The sequence below is a fragment of the Eumetopias jubatus genome, unplaced genomic scaffold (genome assembly GCF_037043125.1).
Source record: "Eumetopias jubatus isolate StellerSeaLion01/CBP00866 unplaced genomic scaffold, mEumJub1_p1.0 scaffold_2, whole genome shotgun sequence".
In the NCBI taxonomy this organism is placed as follows: domain Eukaryota; kingdom Metazoa; phylum Chordata; class Mammalia; order Carnivora; family Otariidae; genus Eumetopias; species Eumetopias jubatus.
In genome coordinates, this window is record NW_028274808.1 from 197,248,794 (window position 1) to 197,269,956 (window position 21,163).

At 47.1% G+C, this 21,163-nt stretch overlaps 1 protein-coding gene across 2 annotated transcripts in view; it reads right to left on the reverse strand.

Annotated features, from left to right (window-relative positions):
- EVC2 (EvC ciliary complex subunit 2) overlaps positions 1-21,163 on the reverse strand; it is a 128,499-nt gene that overhangs the window by 51,847 nt on the left and 55,489 nt on the right. For both annotated transcript variants that reach the window (XM_088020882.1, XM_088020881.1), the window contains exon 10: positions 5,615-5,939. In XM_088020882.1, coding sequence (XP_087877008.1) covers positions 5,615-5,939 — 325 coding nt within the window. The remainder of the gene's footprint in view (positions 1-5,614; positions 5,940-21,163) is intronic.

Consider the following 21,163-nt stretch of genomic DNA (forward strand, 5'->3'; position numbering starts at 1 on the left):
CTCCTGCCCACAGCCCCAGGGGCCTCCCCAGTATTAACGGTTTACCTCGGCCACCAGAAAACAACACGGCCTTTTTTCAAAGCTGATTTTCTAAAAACGGTTGGATCAGGCTTTCGTGAGTCACTCATCTGGAGAGAAGTGTTGTTCACAGCTTTTATCTGCATTACAGAATGTGGTTCACCCACAGCCAGGAGGAGGCGAGGCCCCTGACTCAGGGACTTCAGGGACGTTCTGCTGCCCAGGGAGGGACCGATGCCTGTGAAGCTGATTCATTCATCAAAGTGACCTTCTCAACCGACAGTATGAAATTCGACAAGCTGCAAACTTCAATTTATTTTAATTAATAGGAATGAAAGATGGGAGGAAATCCATATAGCTTCTCACAGCCAGGACAAAATGTGCATGCACACACACAGAAATCCTAAGATAAAGTTATCTGTCCTTGTCTGGAATTATATTTCTGAAGAATGAGGCATGAGGCACTGAAAGGCTTGTGTCATGGTGAAATACTCCCTAAAATGAATTTATGATGGGAGCCACCCTCACTTCCATCTACACTGGCCTCCTGAGGGGTCCAGAGACCTGCAGAAACATGTTCACCCCCTGACCTAGTTCAATCTTCTGGGATCATTGATGAGAAGCCTACACCATAAAGCAGGGGAGCCCCTCCCCCGACAACCGCCAAGGGCAGCTCCTAGATGGAAGTGAGTGAATGGTCCTGGTATGAGAGACACTAGGGAGTGGTGGGGAGTGGGGCAAAGTAGAGAACAAGGCCTGCCTACAGGGCCGGTCCCCACTCAGCCCACCAAAGGGGGCTCTGCAGGAATTTGGACGCAGTGCAGCACATACCCCTGTGTTTCACGAGAAGCTGGAAGCCTGCAGTTTTATATGAAGTTTTATACTTTATATAATGGCAACAAGCGTACATTTTGAAAGATATGTTGAAGTCATGGTCACTGACGCCAACTCCCCATTGAACTTTCCACCACAATGGACTTTGCAGGGAAATGCGGCACGTTTATCCTATGGTTTTCAGCTCTCCCTAAAAAGTAACGTACCCTGTGGAGAGAATCAGGGGGAACATGGACCGGGAGAGGGCACTTCAATTTTGGTTTGAGAATCAGAGGTCTGGGCCAGGCTGTTCCAGAGTAACTTGCCATTCATAATGTTGACTCTGCACCATCAAAAATGTGAGATTGTGACAGAAAATCGTGTCTGTACCAAATAGTACTCCCTGTACTCAGTCTAGCAAGATGGGCAAATTGTAAAAATTGTATCCCGAACTGCAGGATGGGGAAACTGAGACCCAGGGAGACTGAGCAATGCACCTTCTGCAAGAACAGAGAGAGGATCTGCACCCAAGCTGTCTCTGCACGGTCTGTAGTCGCTACCACTCTCCCCAAGGCCTCTCAATGGAGGCAGGCTTTAAAAACTCTACGAGATGACACAGGAGTTTAAAGGTGAACAGATTTCGCCTCTAATTACTGGAATTCCTAAACTCTACTCAAAAAACCCAATTCTGCTGTTTTCTTTTTTGCTGGAGTAATATGTCCAAAATATTTCCGTGCATTTTATTTAAAGATGACTATGATAAATGTACAGATAAGTTACAAGGTCATCAGCAGTTCTGTAAGATGGAGTGGCTTGCGTGGTCTGGAAGAGAAATAGCTCTATCGACTTTCGCCGTTCGGACGCTATTTTTGGAAGCACATTGACTCAGATAAGGCGACTGGTCTCTGAACGGGGCGACCCACAGGACCCAGCGCGATGGCGGCCTCCCGCTGCAAGCCAGCAGACTGGGGAGTGGGGGCAGGTGCAGAGGGAAGCGGGAGCACTCTGTCCCGCCATCCCTCCTCTTGGCCTTACCGATCTGTGCCAATATCGGGGAAACACTTAAAAACTACACTGTTCCAGGCAGCCTTTCGGTCGCTAAATGTAGAAGCCCAGCAGGATGGGTTACCCTGGCTCACGACAGCAAGGGTGTATGATGCACCACTGCACCACGCGGGGGCGGGGGGCAGGGGCGGGTCGGCGCGTGCTGCCTGGGTCCGAGTCTTGGTCCCACCCATGTGTCCTCAGGCAGGTGACCTTCTCCGAATCTGTTTCCTCAGCTGGAAAAGTGGGATCCTATCAATTCCCACCTCCCTGAGGTGGTGTGAAGATCTGATGAGAAGGTCTGCGTGATGTGCTTAGAACAATGCCTGCACGCAGTGAACGTTAAGTGTGACAGTACTTAATACAATCAGAATATGTTTATACCATGATATTAAGTGAGAACGAGCAAAGCATATAATTCTATGAACTGCATACACCTGAATTTGTTTCAAAAAAAAATTGTATAAAGCAAAAAAGGTCAAAATGTATGCTGAAATCCGAGGACAGGAGTGGGGAATGCCTTAGCATCCCTGTATCTCCAGGGTCAGGCGCAGAGTAGGAGCTCCAAAACCAGACCAAATGAACGTCTGTCTGCCTTGGATGGTGACATGGGTTCCACATATTTTTTTTTCCCAAGGTTTTTCTTTTTCTGTTTTGGAGCTGGAGTTGACAAACTTTTCTGTAAAGGGCGAGATAAATATTTTAAGGCTTGCAGGCCACCTAAGGTTTGCTGTTACACTTTACTTGTTTTGTTTTGCTTTGATTTTTTACAATCCTTCAAAAACGTAAAAACCACTCTCCACCCACAGGTTAGCCTGGGCTCATGGGTCTAGTTTGCTGACTCCTGTTTTCTAACACTTTCCAAGTAGGCACTGTGTCCATGGGAACAAAAGCTACAACAAATTTAAGAGAGAAGAGAACGAGAGATCGCGAGATGGTTTAGGGGCTGAATCACAGCTCTGTGAGCTCGGCATGGTTTCTGAAGTGCCCAGCTCAGGGAGACTCGGTCTGGACCAGCCAGTATAGTCACGGAGGGAGGTCAGAGAGTGGGGTCAGCCAGCAGAACTCCGTTGGCAGGAAGAGTGCCTCCCCACTCCCCCACCCCCGCTCCCCGCCATGACATACAACCACATCCTAACCCAGAACCTGTACATGTGGCTTTATGTGGAATGAGAATCTTTGCATATGTAATCAAGTTAAGGCTCTTAGGAGACCACCCTGGATTATTTGGGTGGGCCCTAACTCCAAAGACAAGCGTCCTTAAAAGAGAACAGGTGACGGTCCCAGGACGGAAGATGGCCATGCGAAGACAAAAAGTCAAGACAGGAGTCATGTGGCCACCGGCCAAGGAACGTCTGGAGCCACCAGAAGCTGGGACAGACAAGAAAGGATGCCTCCCCTAGACACTTCAGAGGGGCATGCCCAGCGGACACCTTGATTTAGGACTTCCGGCCCCCGGAATTATGAAAGAATCAAAATCTGTTGCTTTGAGCCACTCAATCTGTGGTCATTTGTTACAGTGGCCACAGAAACTCATACGGAAGCCAAGCAGAGAACAAACCTCACCCTAAAACAGGAGGCATATTAAGGTGCGGGGGCCAGGAGACAAGGGGGCAGGTGGGGCTGAGACAGCACGAATCTTGCCTCTTTGTGTCACTGCCCAGCGTGCGTGTGTGTGGGCTGATGACAGATGACCTGCTGAGAGCCACGAGCTGTCAGCCCTGTGTGTCCACTGCCAGGGGATCTCTGTGCACGGCCAGCAGTCTGGGGAACGGAAATTAGCAGTTCAGAAGCCTGTTCCTAAGCAGGTGTTAGACCTCCCCAGGATGACAGATTTCCAGACCAGGAAATGTGGGTTCAAGCCACAGGAACTGAACAAGCCAGCTCTCACAGAGGAAGACAGAAATCAGGCTGGATTTGATACTCAGGAAAAAACTCTGGCATGATCCCCTCAAGACAGAAATGGACACATCTCTTAGAAAAATGAGGCTTGATCTCTGATCAACAGAGGCCAGCCCTAGGAAGGCTGAGAGGTCAGAACTCAAAGAGCAGAGCACTGTGCACTGAGCCTGGAGCAGCCCATGCCCCAGGTGGCTGCTTTTCCTGCACGACCTCTCCCAGCCACCCCAGAGGGGGCGCCCTCAGCCTTGTTTCACAGTCAGGCTAATTATAGCCTTCAGAAGCAGAACTGGAATATACAAATGGGAGTCCAGGTTTGTCTGATGGTGGAGCTGGTGTGGGAGGGCTCCACGATCTAGCACAGTGCAGCCCAGATGGACACACACACACACACACACACACACACACACACACACACACTGACATCACAACTTCCCTGAGCCATGCTCTCTGTGGTGCACTCTTCCATGAATGAAGCCTTTCTACTCTCCCCATGATGTCCCATGGCACTGTGAATATATCTCTATTCTAATATAGTTGAATGAGGTCACATCTTCTATATGTGAAGATCCTCCATTAAACTATGAACTTCTTGAACCCAAGAACCATGTCTCATTTCCTCTGTACTTCACTGCCTAGCCCAGTGACCAAGAGGCAGTAAGTGATCAATAAAGGCTTTCTAAACAAATTCTAGATGGTTGGATGGACAAGTAGAAGAAAGGGTAGTGGGTGAGTAGATGGATGGGTGGATGAACAGATGAACAAAAGGATGATAGGTAGAGGGATGGATGGATAGATGTAGAGATGGACAGGTAGATGGATGGGTGGTGGGTGGGTGGATGTATGGATGCACTGTAGATGGACAAGTACACTGAAGGGTGGTAGGGAGATGAATGGATGGATGGATAGATGGATGGATGGAAGGATGGTAGGTAGATGGATGGGTGGATGTATAGATGGACAGGTGGAGGAAAGAGTGGTGGGTGGGTGAATGGATAGATGGATAGCTGAATGGATAGGTAGACTGGACAGGTGGATGGATAGATGGATGGGTGCATGGGTAGATGGACAGGTGAACAGAAGGATGATAGGTAGAGAGATGGATGGATAGATGTAGAGATGGACAGGTGGGTGGAGGGATGGTGGGTGGGTGGATAGATGGACTATAGATGGACAAGTACATGGAAGGGTGGTAGGTGGATGGATGGATGAATGGGTGGATGGGTGGATGGAAGGGACGTAGGTAGATGGATGAGTGGATGTGTAGATGGATGGAAGAGTGGTGGGTGGGTGGGTGGGTGAACAGACAGGTAGATGGAAGGATAGTGAGTGGGTGGATGAGTGGATGGGTGGGTGGATGAGTGGATGGGTGGGTGGATGGAAGAGTGGTAGGTAGATGAATGGATGGATGTATAGATGGACAGGTAGATGGAAGAGTAGTAGGTGAGTGGATGGCTGAATGGATGGGTGAATGGACAGGTGGATGGACAGATGGATGGGTGGGTGGAAGAGTAGTAGGTAGATGGATGGATGAATGGACTGTAGATGGACAAGTAAATGGAAGGGTGGCAGGTGGGTGGATAGATGGATGGGTGGATGGGTGGATGGAAGAGTGTAGGTAGATGAATGGATGGATGTATAGATGGACAGGTGGATGGAAGGGTGGTGGGCGGGTGAATGGACTGATGAATGGGTGAATGGACAGGTGGACGGATAGATGGGTGGGGAGGATCGGTGGGTGGGTGAATGGGTGGAAGGATGGGCAGATGGATGGATAAATGACGAATCCCTGAGAGGGAGCAGAGAGGCGAGTGAAGCCCTCCTTTCGAAGCTGCCTTACCCTCTCACTGACACGTTTCAGCAACTCTTCCGCTTCCTCCATCACCGCCATCTCCCTCTGGTACTGGTTTTCCATCTTCTTTCTCGTTTCCAAGTCACATTCCGCCGTCAAGGCCACCATCTTCCGATCATACTCTTCTTGAATTTCTTTCTCCAGCAATAGAAACTGCTGTTTGAAAACCGCACCCATCCTTCTCTCTACTTGGGGGGAGAGGTGGCCAGCGCTGGTCAAGCTCTTCAGCAGAAGGGCAATGATGTCTCTGCTGATTTGGGTTCGACAAGCCTCCAGGTCCGAGTCTGCCCGATTCAGGGTTGCGATCTCCAACCTGGGAGACACAAAAGCCAAGAGGGTGCCACTACACAAAGTCACAGCAGAAACCAAAGGCCCCCCCAGAGCTCTGAGGTTTTAAATCATCTGCAGGTGAGGACTTTCTTCTTCCCTTTTCCCTCCTCCTCTTCCTCCCTCTCCTGCTCCAGCCACTTACTAATGGCCAGCAACTAAATCCACAGAGTCTACTTTATTCAATTTGCAGGGTGCCACGCTGGAAACTGTAAGGAACAGAACTAATACAAGGCCTGGTCTTTGTCAACAAATGACAGCAACAATGAGGCGGCCAAGGGAGAAATGGATAGTTAACATATTTGGAGAATTTTAAACTACAATTTATTTAACTTTTTTCCGGTTAAAAATTAACTAATGGATATAACAACTAAACGTAATATGGTACCCTGGATCCTGGAACAGAAAAAGGACATTAGAAAAACTAGGGAAATCTGAATGAAGGCTGGGCTTTGATTAATCCTAATGTATCAACGTTGGTTCACTGATGGTAGTAAGTGTGCCATTGTCATGTAACAGGTGAACAACAGGGGAAACTGAGTACAGAGTATGTGGGAACACTCTGCACTAGCTTCTCAGTTTTTCTGTAAATCTGAAACTGCTCTAAAAATAGAGTGTACTCAAGAGATATCAACGAGATGCTGCACAGGGTCCCAGGTTCTAGAACTCGGCTGTGGTGGTGGTTGCATGACTGTATGTTTTATAGTAACGAGTCAGACTACACTCTTAATGTGGGTGAATTTTATAATATGCTAATTATACCTCTATAGAGGTATAAAATGATGCACAGAAAAAATTAATTTATGTTCATGATTTTAAAAATACGGAAAATAAAGACAAAGAGAAGATGACTTCATTCACTGTAAGGCCAACATTTCAACAAAACCAATGAAGGAATTTGGTTGTATTTGCTTCCAATAATTTTTTTTTCTGTGCCTATGTTTTTCCATGGATGCACAGCATTTACACAGATACAAGGACAATTTGGTCCTTTTCTTTTCAATTAGCATTGTAACAGGCATCTTCCGGGGGTGTTTAAAAAGTGTCAGTGTTTGGCACCTGGGTGGCTCAGTCAGTGAAGCATCTGCCTTCGGCTCAGGTCATGATCCCAGGGTCCTGGGATTCAGCCCCACGTCAGGCTCCCTCCTCAGTGGGGAGTCTGCTTCTCCCTCTCCCTCTTCCCCTCCCCCCGATCCTATTCTGTCTCTCATGTGCACTCTCTGATAAATAAAAAATCTTAAAAAAAAAAAAACAAAAACGGCAGGAGTTTCCTTTACAATGGTTGCAAAATGGTTCACCTTGTGATGTACCATGATTCATTTAAACCATTTTTCTAGTGTTGCACATGTGGGTTACTTGAGAAACTCAAAACCTAAAACAAATCCTGCAGTAAATATCTTTGTAAAGAGTTTTTGCTATTCACAATGATATTCTCAGTACGAGATCCACAAATGAAGTCACTGGATCAAATGTGAGCAACATTTCAAAGCCTCCTAGAACACCCTGCCAAACTGCTTTCCAGAAAAACTCCCCCAGCAAAGCAGCAGTATCCTTATTTCACACCTCCCTCTACAGTGCTTAAAAATCTTTGATAATGTGAAGAGAGAAAGTGGCATCTTATTGTAAAAAGATAAGGGTCTTAAGAAAACATTATTATAGAGATTGTCAACCGTTTAAAAGTAGAGATAAGAGTATGACTCCCAATGTACTTGCTACCCCAAACTGAAAAATTGTCACCAGCTACCAAACTCCTTTTAGTTACTCTCTTAATGTTTGTTTGAGCATTTTTAAAAAGATTTTATTTGACAGAGAGAGAGAGCGAGCACAAGCAGGGGGAGCGGCAGGCAGAGGGAGAGGGAGAAGCAGGCTCCCCCCTTAGCCCGATGCAGGGCTCGATCCGAAGACCCCAGTGCTTGAGCATTTTAAAGCAAATCCCATGTTTTCCATTTTACTTGTAAATTCCTCAGTGTGCATCTTCAACTGTCAAGGATATATGCCTATATAAGCATGTGCATATGCATATCTACACATGTTATCTATTTTACCCAACCTTGATGTCATGATCATATCAAATATATTATCAGTCATATTTAAAATATTAACAGTAACTCCAATAATTAATATCAGTCATTATTCAAGCTATTTCAAGTGTGTCAAAATGATTTTTACCGTGGGACGTTTCATTCAAGAACCAAACAAGATCCCCCAATGTCAGTTAAGTCCATTTTATTCTGCCCCCCTACCCTGTTTTTCTTTTACACCACTGATCTGTTGGGGAAGCCGCATTATTTACCCTGCAGAAAGCCCCACATTCTGGATTTGGTGGATTCTTTCCATGGGGTGTCACTGTTCCTCTAGCCTGTGTATTTCCTGTAAAGTACTAGTTGGACCTTATGTCTTGATTAGAATCAGACCTAATTTGTTTTCCAAAATACCCTGTAAGTGCTTTCCAAAATACCATGTGCTTCCTATCAGGTCAGACGGTGGATCACTAATAAGAGGGATCAGTAGGCTAAAGTGGGGCCAACATGATCCGGGCAGTGTAAAATCTATCCACTTTCACCTAATGGTGTCCACATGTAACTGTCACTTAGATCCACGATTTCATTAGGGTTTGAAAAATACACATTTTCTAATTCTATCCCTTCCACATTCTTAAAGCTGAGATTCTTCAACAATCCAATTACTCTGACATAAAGTGTGTGGACAGAATGGATGTCTGATCCTTTGCTCATGACAGTTGGTTGTCATAGCAACTTCCAATGGTGACGAATGTGTTTGGGTCTATTATTTTGTTGTTGTTGGTTTGGTTTGGTTTGGTATGAGAGGAAAATGTTGATAAAACTTTGGCCAAGTCCCTGAGAGTCTGAGCTCTGGATCACGCTTACCCGGAAAACCCGTAAGGGGAAGAACATGAAATATGTTACCAGGCAACACGGCTTGGGGGAAGATGACACCTGATTGGCAGATCACATCGGGATGGAAGGGCCTGTAAGCGAACCACGGATATCTAACAGGGAAGAGTGAGGTGACTCTGGGAACTGGGTGTGTCCCTTGTGGGGAACCTGGATGCTCTGCCTGTGAGCTGTTACAAGAGATTCTGGCACCCGTGAGGGAAGAAGCTTTTAAGATGGCAAGGCTCTCACACCTGCCTGATGTGGATTACGGCTCATTGCAGCAGAGCTGTATCACGTGGGGAAAAACCATGTGCAGTGTGACCTGGGGCAAGGAAACCCATGGAAGAACTCCCGATGTCCTCACAGCAAGCCATGTTCCTGCCCTCCAGCCGTGTGCGTACATGGGGTCAAGTGAGGCTTATGGGAGTCTTCCGAGTCCAAGTGTTTATTTCGCTGAACCTAGGAACATTCCCTGCCTCTGCACAGTATCGCTATGAAATTACAGATTTTTATAGATTTGGTGGGTTTCAATCAAATGCAGTCATTATTCTTTTCGACACTCAGATTTTTCCATCTTAGGTCAGACCAGCTCCTGTGTTCTTTAGACAAAACCCAATTAGTCTAGTTTTAAATAACAGCTCAGGCATCTCGTCTTTCATTTTCTCCACCAAGGACTTACTGAACATCACATGTGCAGAGCGTCCTGGGTCACAAAGCAAGAGGGAAGCAAGCACAAGAGATGCTCTGGGCAAAGCATGCATGGTTAAATGTCCAATGAACCAAACAATGTTCCACAGACTCAGAAAAAGATGACTTCTCTGCTGAGACAGACACAGTAGATTTGACATCTTCAAGGATGCTTCTTGTGGCAGGCTAAATAACAGTCCCCTGAAGATGTCCACATCCCAATCCCCAGAACCTCTGACTAATGCTGGATTACACGGCACAGGAGAAACAAGGTTGCTTGCCAGCTGACCTTGACGATATAGAGATGACTAACAGGGGCCCTTAAAAGTGGGAGGAGGGAGGCAGAAGACAAGTAGGCTCAGAAGGGGAGGTGGGGGAGGGGTGGGATCATCAGCTCCGAAGAGGGAGGAGGGGCCGGGAGCCGGGGACAGGGGCAGTCTCAAGGAGCTGGAAAAGGCAAGGAAACCGAGTGTCCCCTAGATCTGACATGCTGATTTTTCTTGGTGAGGCCTGTTTGGGACTATGACCTCCAGAACCGTTAGACAATGCACTCGGGTTGTCTTAAGCCACCAAGTTTGTGGTAATCTGTGACTGCTGAAGACGAAACTCCAACACCTGAGCACTTCCTCCTTCATTCATTGACTCGTTGATTCACTGACTAACTTGCGCAAGAAAACCTTGTGGCTGCCAGTTGGGTAAACTGCAAGTGCTTTACCAGCAGCACGGGGGTTGGGATGAACAGAAGGACATCTCCGTAGGTCTTTGTGGTCAAACCACCTGCAAGGTGAGGGACCTGGGGACTAAGGACTTAGCTCCCCTGCAGCAGAAAGGGGACCGCCCTCACAGGGTAGTGTTCATGGTTGAAAGAGAGAAGAAATATAAAACGCACGGTGTAGGGGCACCTAGGTGGCTCTGTCGGTTGAGCATCCGACTCTTGGTTTCAGCTCAGGTTGTAATCTCGGGGTCATAAGATCGAGCCCCGCAATGTCTATCAACTGAGGGTTCTAGAGAGGAGGGGGTGAGGGGATGGGTTCTGCGCGGAGCACTGGGTGTTATACGCAAACAATGAATCATGGAACACTACATCGAGAACTAATGATGTAATGTGTGGTGATTAACATAACATAATAATAAAATAATAAAAAAAAAAAAAAAGATCAAGCCCCGCGTTGGGCTCTGTGCTTGGCACAGAGTCTGCTTGAGATTCTCTCTCTCCTTCTGCCCCTCCCCACTCGCGTGCTCTCCCTCTCTCGCTCTTAAATGAATAAATATAATCAACCAAACAATCTTTAAAATGCACGGCATAGCATCTCGAATTTTGTCCAGTTTAAGTCATCCCCGTTTCCCTGGTCTTGGCTATTCGCACCCCAAGACAGCAGCGGCAGAAGAGAGAGTATCCCGCACAGCTCACCCTTCCCAACTGCCTGGGGGGACAATCTCATAAGCACTTTCTGTTTAAACAGTTTTAATGTTAATCACCATGGATCAACTGTCAGAAGTGACAACAGTGAAAACTGCCAGATGTCCCAAAGCCACAAAGGAAAGAAAAATGTCCCTTTAAACCAATTAAAATACCATGCAGCTAATGAGGCTAACTCTCATCTGTTACTTTCCCAAATGGCCACAGGAGAGGAAACTAAGTATTAGGAATTCATTGCCGACATACAGGACCGGGTCCACTGCTGTGGAGGTAACTCCAACCGTCTCCTGTGGCATTTTAAATCGTTTATAATAAAATGCGTGTATTTTCCACCCCCCAAAAAGTCCCTAACGGCTCCATGAGACAGACGGAGCCCCTGTGAGTCACACATGCTGGTCTGAGATTCTTTCTGCAAGTTGGCAGGATTCAGACACTGTGTTCCAGGGGACATCCATTTTTTTCCAGGTCACAAAAATGTCATCTCGTCACCACACTGTAAGATGAGTGTATTTGCCCAGGCTAGTTCTGCTGCACACACACCCCGTACCAACCATCCGCCTGTTGTGAAGGCGGGCCTTCATACAGGAGTGTGGAACCATGTCCGGCACAAGAGACACTTAATAAATAGAAGCCGTTCAAGTTTATGAACAGACTTGCTTACGATAACCTCTTTCTAAAAGAAACGACACAGCTTAAATTATCCCAGGCCTGATTAGTACTCTGATTAGCTACTGATAATCAAGAAAAGGGAACGACATTAGTGTCTTTTTCCTTATTTATTTCATGTAAAAATTAATCGAGTTCTCACCAAACAGCAAGTGAGGTGTCCGAACAGAAAATGAGGAAAGGATTTGACACACAAGGCAGAAAATGTTCTCTTGAATGTGAAAAGAGACCTCATTAGCATGGAGGATAGATAATTAATTCAGAAGGAAAAAGAAGTATCCACGCCCATTTTTCACAGGACAAATCCAGCATCTTCGAGTTAGCTAGGGTGAGCATAACCAAGGAAAACCCTCAAAAACCAATCAGTACTAGGGAAACTGAAATTTTCCTCCCAGGAGCCAATTTCCATGGACAGCCAATACTGCAGGGGGATTCCGTGCCAGGACCAAAAATCCTATTTGTAACTGTCAATTTGAGGGCCTGGACAATGCAAATTGAGCGGGGAAAATACCTCCTGAGTATCTTCACTGTCAAAACCAGTGAGAGCTTAAATCAGAGTGAAAATAGTCACCGTCTATGAGCGAGACATCAGTAAAAGTTATGATTAAACCACACACTTCTGGTTTAGTAAAACCTCAAACAGAGTGTAGGATACAAGGTGTCAGCAGTCTGCATCCTTCCTCTGTGATATTTTCCTCCTGTAGATCCCTTTGTTCAGAAGCCGGGTAGGGCCCGCCCGCCCTCACCTGGCCTCATGCTCCAAGAAAGGAGAAAGATGCCACCAGCTCCTTATCACTGCCTGCTCCCCGCCCACTCGCTGGCCACACCCCCCACGCACCAAGCCTCTGCAACAGACAAAAGAAATGAGCGTCCTTCTGCCTACTTCTGATCTTCCTGGAACTTTCCCCCCAGCTCCCTTTCAGGCACACACTAGTCACCTCATCACAGAAGGTGGTGAGTGTTTCATCATGTCTGAAAGCACAATGCACTTGGGAGTCACAGCAACTCAGCCCCTAATCTCAGCACCATCCCTTCAGAGCCAGGTGACTCAGGTGAGTTACCTGATGTCTCTGAGCCTGGTTTCCAGGTTGGGTAATGAGAATATTATCACCCATGTCAAATGAAAGTCATTAAGAGGATTAGGAACAGTACCTCTTACATACAAGCTTTGTTTTAATAGGTTTACAAATATCGACCCAGTTAATCCTCACAACGGTCTTATAAGGTAGGTGTTAACCTTTTTTTTCTTTTTACAGGTGAAGAAACTGAGGCACAGAAAATGAAAAATACCTCGTTGAAAGCAGCATAGCTATTAAGTGGCAGAGCAGGGATTCAAAGCCATGGCATGTTGCAGAGTCCTCACTCTACCCTCTATCGACTGCCTCAGTCACACCAACGTGCTCAAAGCACCTAGCTAGTGCTAGCCCAAACCAGATGCTAGAAAATGTTATTTCACATTGATGTTGCTGTAGGTACATCTGCCAGTCTTCTTTGATATCATTCTTTATGGCAAAGAAAAGAATATGTGAAGGAAACATAACATAGAGATGGATGGCTGGGTGGCTGGGTGGCTGGGTGGGAGGGTAGGTGGATGGAAGGACATATGTATGGATGGATGGACGGGTGGCTGGGCAGATGGATGGGTGGACTGGAGGGTAGGTGGATGGAAAGACATATGTTTGGATGAATGGATGGATGAGTGGATGGATGGATGAATGGATGAATGGATGGATGGATGGGAGGGTAGGTGGATGAAAGGTCATATATATGATGGATGGACGTGTGGCTGGTGGATGGATAGGTGGATGGATGGATGGATGAGTGGACAGGTAGATGGAAGGATATGTATATGTGTGTGTGTGTGTGTGTGTGTGTGTGTATGAAGGGATGGGTGGCTGGGTGGGTGCATTAGTGGGTGGGTGGCTGGACGGATGGATGGATGAACGGATGAGTGGACAGATGCGTTATAGCTGGTTGGCTAGACAGATAACCCTTGAAACTCTTATTTGGAAAGACAGACTGTATTCTACCTGAAGAGCATCTGAAAGAAACTGTAGGATGACACATTTAAAGATGAAATAAGATAAACCCTGGATGTCAGCTAAGTCATCTTTCCAAACAATGCTCAGATTTCCTTAACACCTTCCCTGCCAAGGAGTCCCCCAGCTTCTGCTTTGCATACACACACACACACACACACACACACACACACACACACACACACAGACGGTGATGGGCAGCTACCCGCTTCTCTGTGGATGCTTTCCGTTATCATAGAGCTCAGGCAGAAAGGTCTGCCCCTTCATCACCTGACACCCGCCTCCCTACAGCTCCCATCATTGCCCTAGTCCCTCTGGCTTCTTCAAAATCTGGCAATTGCGATCATGTGCACACAAAATATCTCCAACCCGGGCCTCACTGGCTTGGGCAGATGACATGGAGCCTTGCAGGCTGTGTTTTACCAAGGGTTTTACCAAGAGCATGCCAGCACAGGGTTTCTAGCAAGTGTCCTGGTCAGGGTCATGAGAAGACCCCCCTGGCTGGTGTGTGGAGAATGCCCCGGGGCCTGGGGATGGACGTGAGGTCAGTGCAGGAGGCCAGTGAAGACAGGGTGACAGTCAGGCCTCGGGTGGTGGCTGGGAGAAGGCAAGAGAGCAGGAGGGAGGGGCCCTGCAGAGAATGTGTCAAGACGATGCAGACAATTCACCTGGTTAGTCCCCATGTTTGCTCACATGGAACCACTGGTGTAGATGTCTGGTTAAAAACAGGAGGGAATTTCAAGGAGGACAAGCTGCCCACATGGAGATGGGGAACTGTACTTGTCCCCAGGGCTGCTGTAACGAAGCATAACCAACGAGGTTTCAACACCAAAATCAAGGCGTTGTAAGGGGTGGTTCCTTCTGAGGGCTACGAGCCTAGGCCCCTCTCCTAGCTGCCGATGCTCAGGAAGTCCATGGTCTCTGCCTCCGTCTTCACAGAGGGCTCTCCCTCTGTGTCTGTGTCCAAACTTCCCAATTCTTGTAAGGACACTTGTCATACTGGATTAGGGCCCACCTGCCTGACCTCACCTGAGCTCCATCACATCTGCAAGATGTTATTTCCAAATCAGGGCACATTTGCTGGTAACAGGGCTTAGGATTTCAACGTATCTTTTGCAGGGGACATAATTCAACCCATAACAATCTCCAAGGGATGGTGGTCCCTCACGATCAACAGGATATCCAAGTAGAAATGGATTAGCCATCTAGGAGGCATGCTAGAGAGAACATTTCTGCTCCGGCCAACAGTTTAGGCCAGATGGCCTCCAGGATTCTTTGTAGCATCAAGACTCTACAGACTTCCTAACTCTTCTCCCAGGGAGGAAGGGACACCATCCTCATGGGTCCCCCCAGGGTTTCCTGTTCCAATGCCATCCTGTGGGGAAGGCTGTTCCCAACGCACTGCCTTAACACAGCGCTCCCCACTCCCTACGTGGTTGTTTTGCATCGACCCCTCACCTCCTTACATTTCATGTCTATTTATTTTATGTCCCCCCAACCATGGACAGCATGTGAGCACGAGGACTTTACTTTGGTCCCTGCTGCATCTAGAGAATGCCTAGCAAGGGAGCTGCTCGTTAAATGTCTCCCGGATGGATAAACCGAAAGCCTAAATTCATGGGGCCACATCTATCCTGGAGCCTGACTCCCTCCCTCTTCCTCTTCCTCTGGCTCCTCCATCTGCCTGAGGCCACGCCTTCCTGGTGGAGCCCTCGCCCGACTCCCCCCCCCCGCCCCCCCAGGGGCCCTCAGCAGCATCCCCTCCCGCCCTCAGCAGCGCCCCGCCCTCCGCAGCACCCCCTCTCCTGCCACCTGCATCCTGTACCATTTTGCCAGGACTGTCTGTGAGTCTGTCTTCTCTGTCAACTGTGAGTTTCTGGTTTTGACCCATTTCAGCATCCATGGTGTACAGAAAATGGCTCTGAATGAGAAAGTGCTTGGGAAACACTGGTTGGGTGAGGGAATAAATGAGTGAAAGCAGGAAGGAGGGCCGGAAGGGCTGACCTGTCAGCTGGTCTTTGGAGCTGTATGCTGTGATCACGGCTTATACCAGAATCTTTGGTGACAACACATCTAGAAAGCTGACGTCCCCCAGCACTGAAATACCCATGACATTTAGGAATCTCAAGCTGACCTGCCCCCTACCCCCTACTCAGACCGTGGTGATCAGGAGGGAATATCCTCCCAAAGAGATCTGTGCACATGAGTGTCAACTGAGCATCTTGGATAGTTTCATGTGTTTGTGAAAAAATAGGCACAAACAACAAAGCAAAGATTTTCAAAGTAAAAAGTCTGAACTAAATCCCTGGGTAAGCATCACGACACGAAATCGATGAATGCTTGAAAAGAAAGGCACTTTGCAATTCCCACCAAAATTGGAGCGGCAAGGGGGCTGGACACAGTTCTGGTGTCAGTGTTCGCCTTCTCAAGGGCTGACGGACCCCAGTGCAGATCAAAGCCTGACGGGCCCCAATGCAGATCAAAGCCCGAAGCTCACACCCAGCCGTCCAGCCTCCACAACCGGGCCGGCCTCCTTCTTCAGCCACAGGTCAACAACCTAGGATAACCTGATGGCCTGGCATTTCCTGAAGCTTATGCCCCTGCCTAAGTCACTGCTGTCCCCAGTCAGCCTCCCTGGTGACTAACCACACACCAAACATCCAGCCCACAGACCTCTTCCGGCAAGAAGGGCTCTGACACCAGCTTCTCAGAGTGCCAGGGACCACCTCCTTCACGGTGCCCAGCACCCTGGGTAATCACGTATTTTTCCCTGCAATTCTTTCATGAATGCCTGTCCCCCCAACTACACTATGAGATCCGGGGGGCCAGGACCTGGCCTGTTGCCAGCCTTCGTGCCCACTGTGGACTGAACAGTGCGTGACATGCTCGGGTAGAGCAAGGAATTAGAAGCCAGGAGTCACTGAGTAACTGCAGCCCATTTCTGCAAAAAATATGAGGCTGAGTCATAGAAGGAAACTGTGGAGTCCAATGGGCAGAACAGAGCCCAGAACGAAAGGTCTGGAAACAGGTGAATCATGTACCGGGAGCCTGACCAGAGCCCTTGTTCTCGGCTCTGGGCATAGGGGAGCTCGTTAAATCCTCACCTCCCATGGGGTGTGCACATCACCACCCCGGTTCAGATGAGGCCCTGGAGGCACATGGAGGTTACGGGTTGTGCTCAAGGTCATTGGATGATTCAGTGGCAGGTTAGGAGAGGGGGACAAGCACTGCACGCAAACGGTCCAGCCTAAGCCCAGGCCATCTCCTCTGCTCACCAGACAAGGAGACACAAACACCCCTTCCACATGTGAAAGATGTCCAACTTCATGCGTTAGAAGGAAACGTGCAGATTGGAGCTACAGGAAGTGCCACGGTTTCCTATCAGACTTACATGGGTAGAACGTTCCGGAGCCACTGTGACTACGGTATGCAACACAGGGACTCTCCTAGGCTAGACGGTAAATTGGCCTGGCCTCAGTGGTGGGCAATACGACAGCATCTACGAAAAGCACACAATAAGACAATTTCCCTTCGAAGAATCCATGCTGCAGTTAACTTCACATGCATGCGCACAGCCCTCGATGCGGGAGGTTAACAGCCCTATGATCACCGGGGACCGGAGAGCATGGGGCGACCGTGTGGGCTCTGCACTCAGACCACCTGGGCTCACATCTTCCTACTTGCTGTGTGACTCTGGAGAAGTGACTCATATGCTGTACTTTAGCCTCCTCATCTGTAAACAGTCCTTAGCTCTGAGGCTGCTCTGAGGAGGAGATAGGCTAATGCACATAAAACAATCAGAGCTATACTTGACAATAGGATCCAACAGTACATGAAAAGGATTATTCACCAAGACCAAGTGGGATTTATTCCTAGGCTGCAAGGGTGGTTCAACATCCACAAATCAATCAATGTGATACACCACATTAATAAAAAAAGGACAAGAACCATATGATCATCTCAATAGATGCAGAAAAAGCATTTGACAAAATACAGCATCCTTTCCTGATGACAACTCTCCACAGTGTAGGGATAGAGGGAACACACCTCAACATCATAAAAGCCATACATGAAAGACCCACAGCGAATATCATCCTCAATGGGGAAAAACTGAGAGCTTTACCCCTAAGGTCAGGAACATGACAAGGATGTTCACTCTCACCACTGCTGTTCATTTAGTACTAGAAGTCCTAGCCACAGCAATCAAACAACAAGAAGAAATAAAAGGCATCCAAATCGGAAAAGAAGTACTCAAACTTTCATTCTTCACAGACAACATGACATCCTATGTAGAAAACCCAAAAGACTCCACAAAAAAAAATTGCTAGAACTGATACAGGAATTCAGCAAAGTCGCAGGATATAAAATCAATGCACAAACATCAGTTGCATTTCTATACACTAACAATGAGGCAGAAGAAAGAGAAATCAAGGAATCTATCCCATTTACAATTGCACCAAAAACCATAAGATACCCAGGAATAAACCTAACCAAAGAGGTAAAAGACCTGTACTCTGAGAACCATAGAACACTTATGAGAGAAATTGAAGAGGACACAAAGAAATGGACAAACATTCCATGCTCATGGATTGGAAGAACAAACATTGTTAAAATGTCTATGCTACCCAAAGCAATCTACACATTCAATGCAATCCCTATCAAAATATCATCAGCAAGGCGCCTGGGTGGCTCAGTCGTTGGGCGTCTGCCTTCGGCTCGGGTCATGATCCCAGGGTCCTGGGATCGAGCCCCACATCAGGCTCCCTGCTCCGCGGGAAGCCTGCTTCTCCCTCTCCCACTCCCCCTGCTTGTGTTCCTGCTCTCGCTGTCTCTCTCTGTCAAATAAATAAAATCTTAAAAAAAAAATATCATCAGCAATTTTCACAGAGCTGGAACAATTCTAAAATTTGTATGGAACCACAAAAGACCCCAAATAGCCAAAGTGATGTTGAAAAAGAAAACCAAAGCTGGGAGCATCACAATGCCGGACTTCAAATTCTATTACAAAACTGATCATCCAGACAGTATGGTACCGGCACAAAAACACACAGATCAGTGGAACAGAATAGAGAGCCCAGAAATGGACCCTCAACTCTATGGCTGACAAAGCAGGAAAGAATATCTAATGGAAAAGACAGTCTCTTCAACAAATGGTGCTGGGAAAATTGGACAGCCACATGCAGAAGAATGAAACTGGACAACTTTCTTATACCATACACAAAAATAAACTCAGAATGGATGAAGACCTAAATGTAAGACAGGACTCCATCAAAATCTTAGAGGAGAACACAGGCAGCAACCTCTTTGATCTCAGCTGCAGCAACTTCTTGCTAGACACGTCTCCAGAGACAAAGGAAACGAAAGCAAAAATGAACTTTTGGGACTTCAAGATAAAAAGCTTTCGTACAGCAAAGGAAACATTCAACAAAACTAAAAGAAAACCTACAGAATGGGAGAAGATATTTGCAAATGTCCTATCAGATAAAGGGCTAGTATCCAAAATCTATAAAGAACTTATCAAACTCAACACCCAAAAAACAAAAAATCCAGTCAAGAAATGGGCAGAAGATATGAACAGACATTTCTCCAAAGAAGACTTACAAATGGCCAAGAGACACATGAAAAAAATGCTCAACATCACTCAGCATTAGGGAAATACAAATCAAAATCATAATGAGATACCACCTCACACCCGTCAGAATGGCTAAAATGAACAAGTCAGGAAACGACAGATGCTGGCCGGGATGCGGAGAAAGGGGAACCCTCCTACACTGTTGGTGGGAATGCAAGCCGGTGCAACCACTCTGGAAAACAGTATGGAGGTTCCTCAAAAGTTAAAATTAGAGCTACTCTATGACCCAGCAATTTCACTACTAGGTATCTATCCAAAGGGTACAAACATAGTGATCAGAAGGGGCATCTGCACCCCAGTGTTTATAGCAGCAATGTCCACAATAACCAAACTGTGGAAAGAGCCCAGATGTCCAACGACAGATGAATGGATAAAGAAGATGTGGTGTGTGTGTGTATATAGATTTAGATATAGATATAATGGAATATTACTCAGCCATCAAAAAGGATGAAATCTTTCACTTGCAACAACGTGGATGGAACTAGAGGGTGTTATACTGAGTGAAATAAGTCAGTCAGAGAAAGACAAATACCATATGATTTCACTCATATGTGGAATTAAAGAAAACAAAACATGAACATAGGGGGAGGGAGGGAAAAATAAAATAAGATGAAATCAGAGATGGAGACAAACCGTAAGAGCCTCTTAACTCTAGGGAATAAACTGAGGGCTGCGGGAGGAGAGGTGGGGGGAGGGGGTAACTGGGGGATGGGCACGAAGGAGGGCACGTGAGGGGATGCGCGCCGGGTGTTGTGTGCATTGATAAATTATTGAACTCTCCTGCTGAAACTAATAATACACTACATGTCAACTAAATTGAGTTTAAATAAATAATTAAAAACAATCACAGCTGTCTCTCACTTTTATTAAATTCTCAATAAATTCAGTAATCTTTACTATTATTAGAATATTATGCAGCCACTTAAAATTAAGAACAGGCTGTTCTATAGTTACAGATGTTGAACAATCTCCAAGACTGTTGCAAAGTGGGGACAAAGGAGCAAAACAGGGTGTAAAGTATGCTATTATTTTACATTTTAAAAAAGGAGTACTTGTGTAAATACGCCTATCACCATGGACAATCTCCGCAGGATACACGCGTGGCACGGGGAAGGGACGGCCTTCGGTGCAGGGATAAGAAGACTGTTTGATTTTCACAGTACAGGCTTTTATGCCCCTCTAATTCTTTGCCCCGTTCATTATTTACTATTCAAAAAATTGGCTGAGAGACAGAAAAAAGCAACGTGGGCATTAATCAGAGTCGGGGTCTATGCGCCTGGTCTTCCCCGGGGCACAGGGAGTTTCTGGGTTGCTTTTGACAGCCTCTCTCCCGGCTGCTATCTGTGGCTGGTTCCAGACCAACCGTGGATAGTCAGGTCAAGGTGGTGGTCCAGGGCAGGACCCCAAACGTCTGCTAGTACTACCATCCCCAGAAAAGCCGCTCTACTCCTGCCTGCTTGTGTAGACATGCTGTTTGTGACAAGTATCCATTTGGTTGGGACTGGCTAATCAAAATGGGGGGCCATGCCCATCTCCCGCCTGCCGCGTGGAGAAGCTCTGTGAGGGAACTGACGGGGGCCCAGGGGCTGGCACTGGGCATGAACGGCCACAGCACCTGCGGACCCGGAGCAGGTGGTCTCTGAAGTTGGCTTTATGGGGAGGTGAGCAGCATCTCACTATGGGGCTCATAATGCCAGCACATAAAGCCACATCCTCTGACCTGGCTTTTCAGTGTAATGAAAGTGATGGCTGATTTATTATTTTGGCCAGGTTGGGGAACATGCCTGATGTATGTCTTATGTCCCAACTGGCTCAGGACTCCAAGTTGAGGGGGGCTCTTTATTGAGCCCCTCAGATACTCCCAACGGT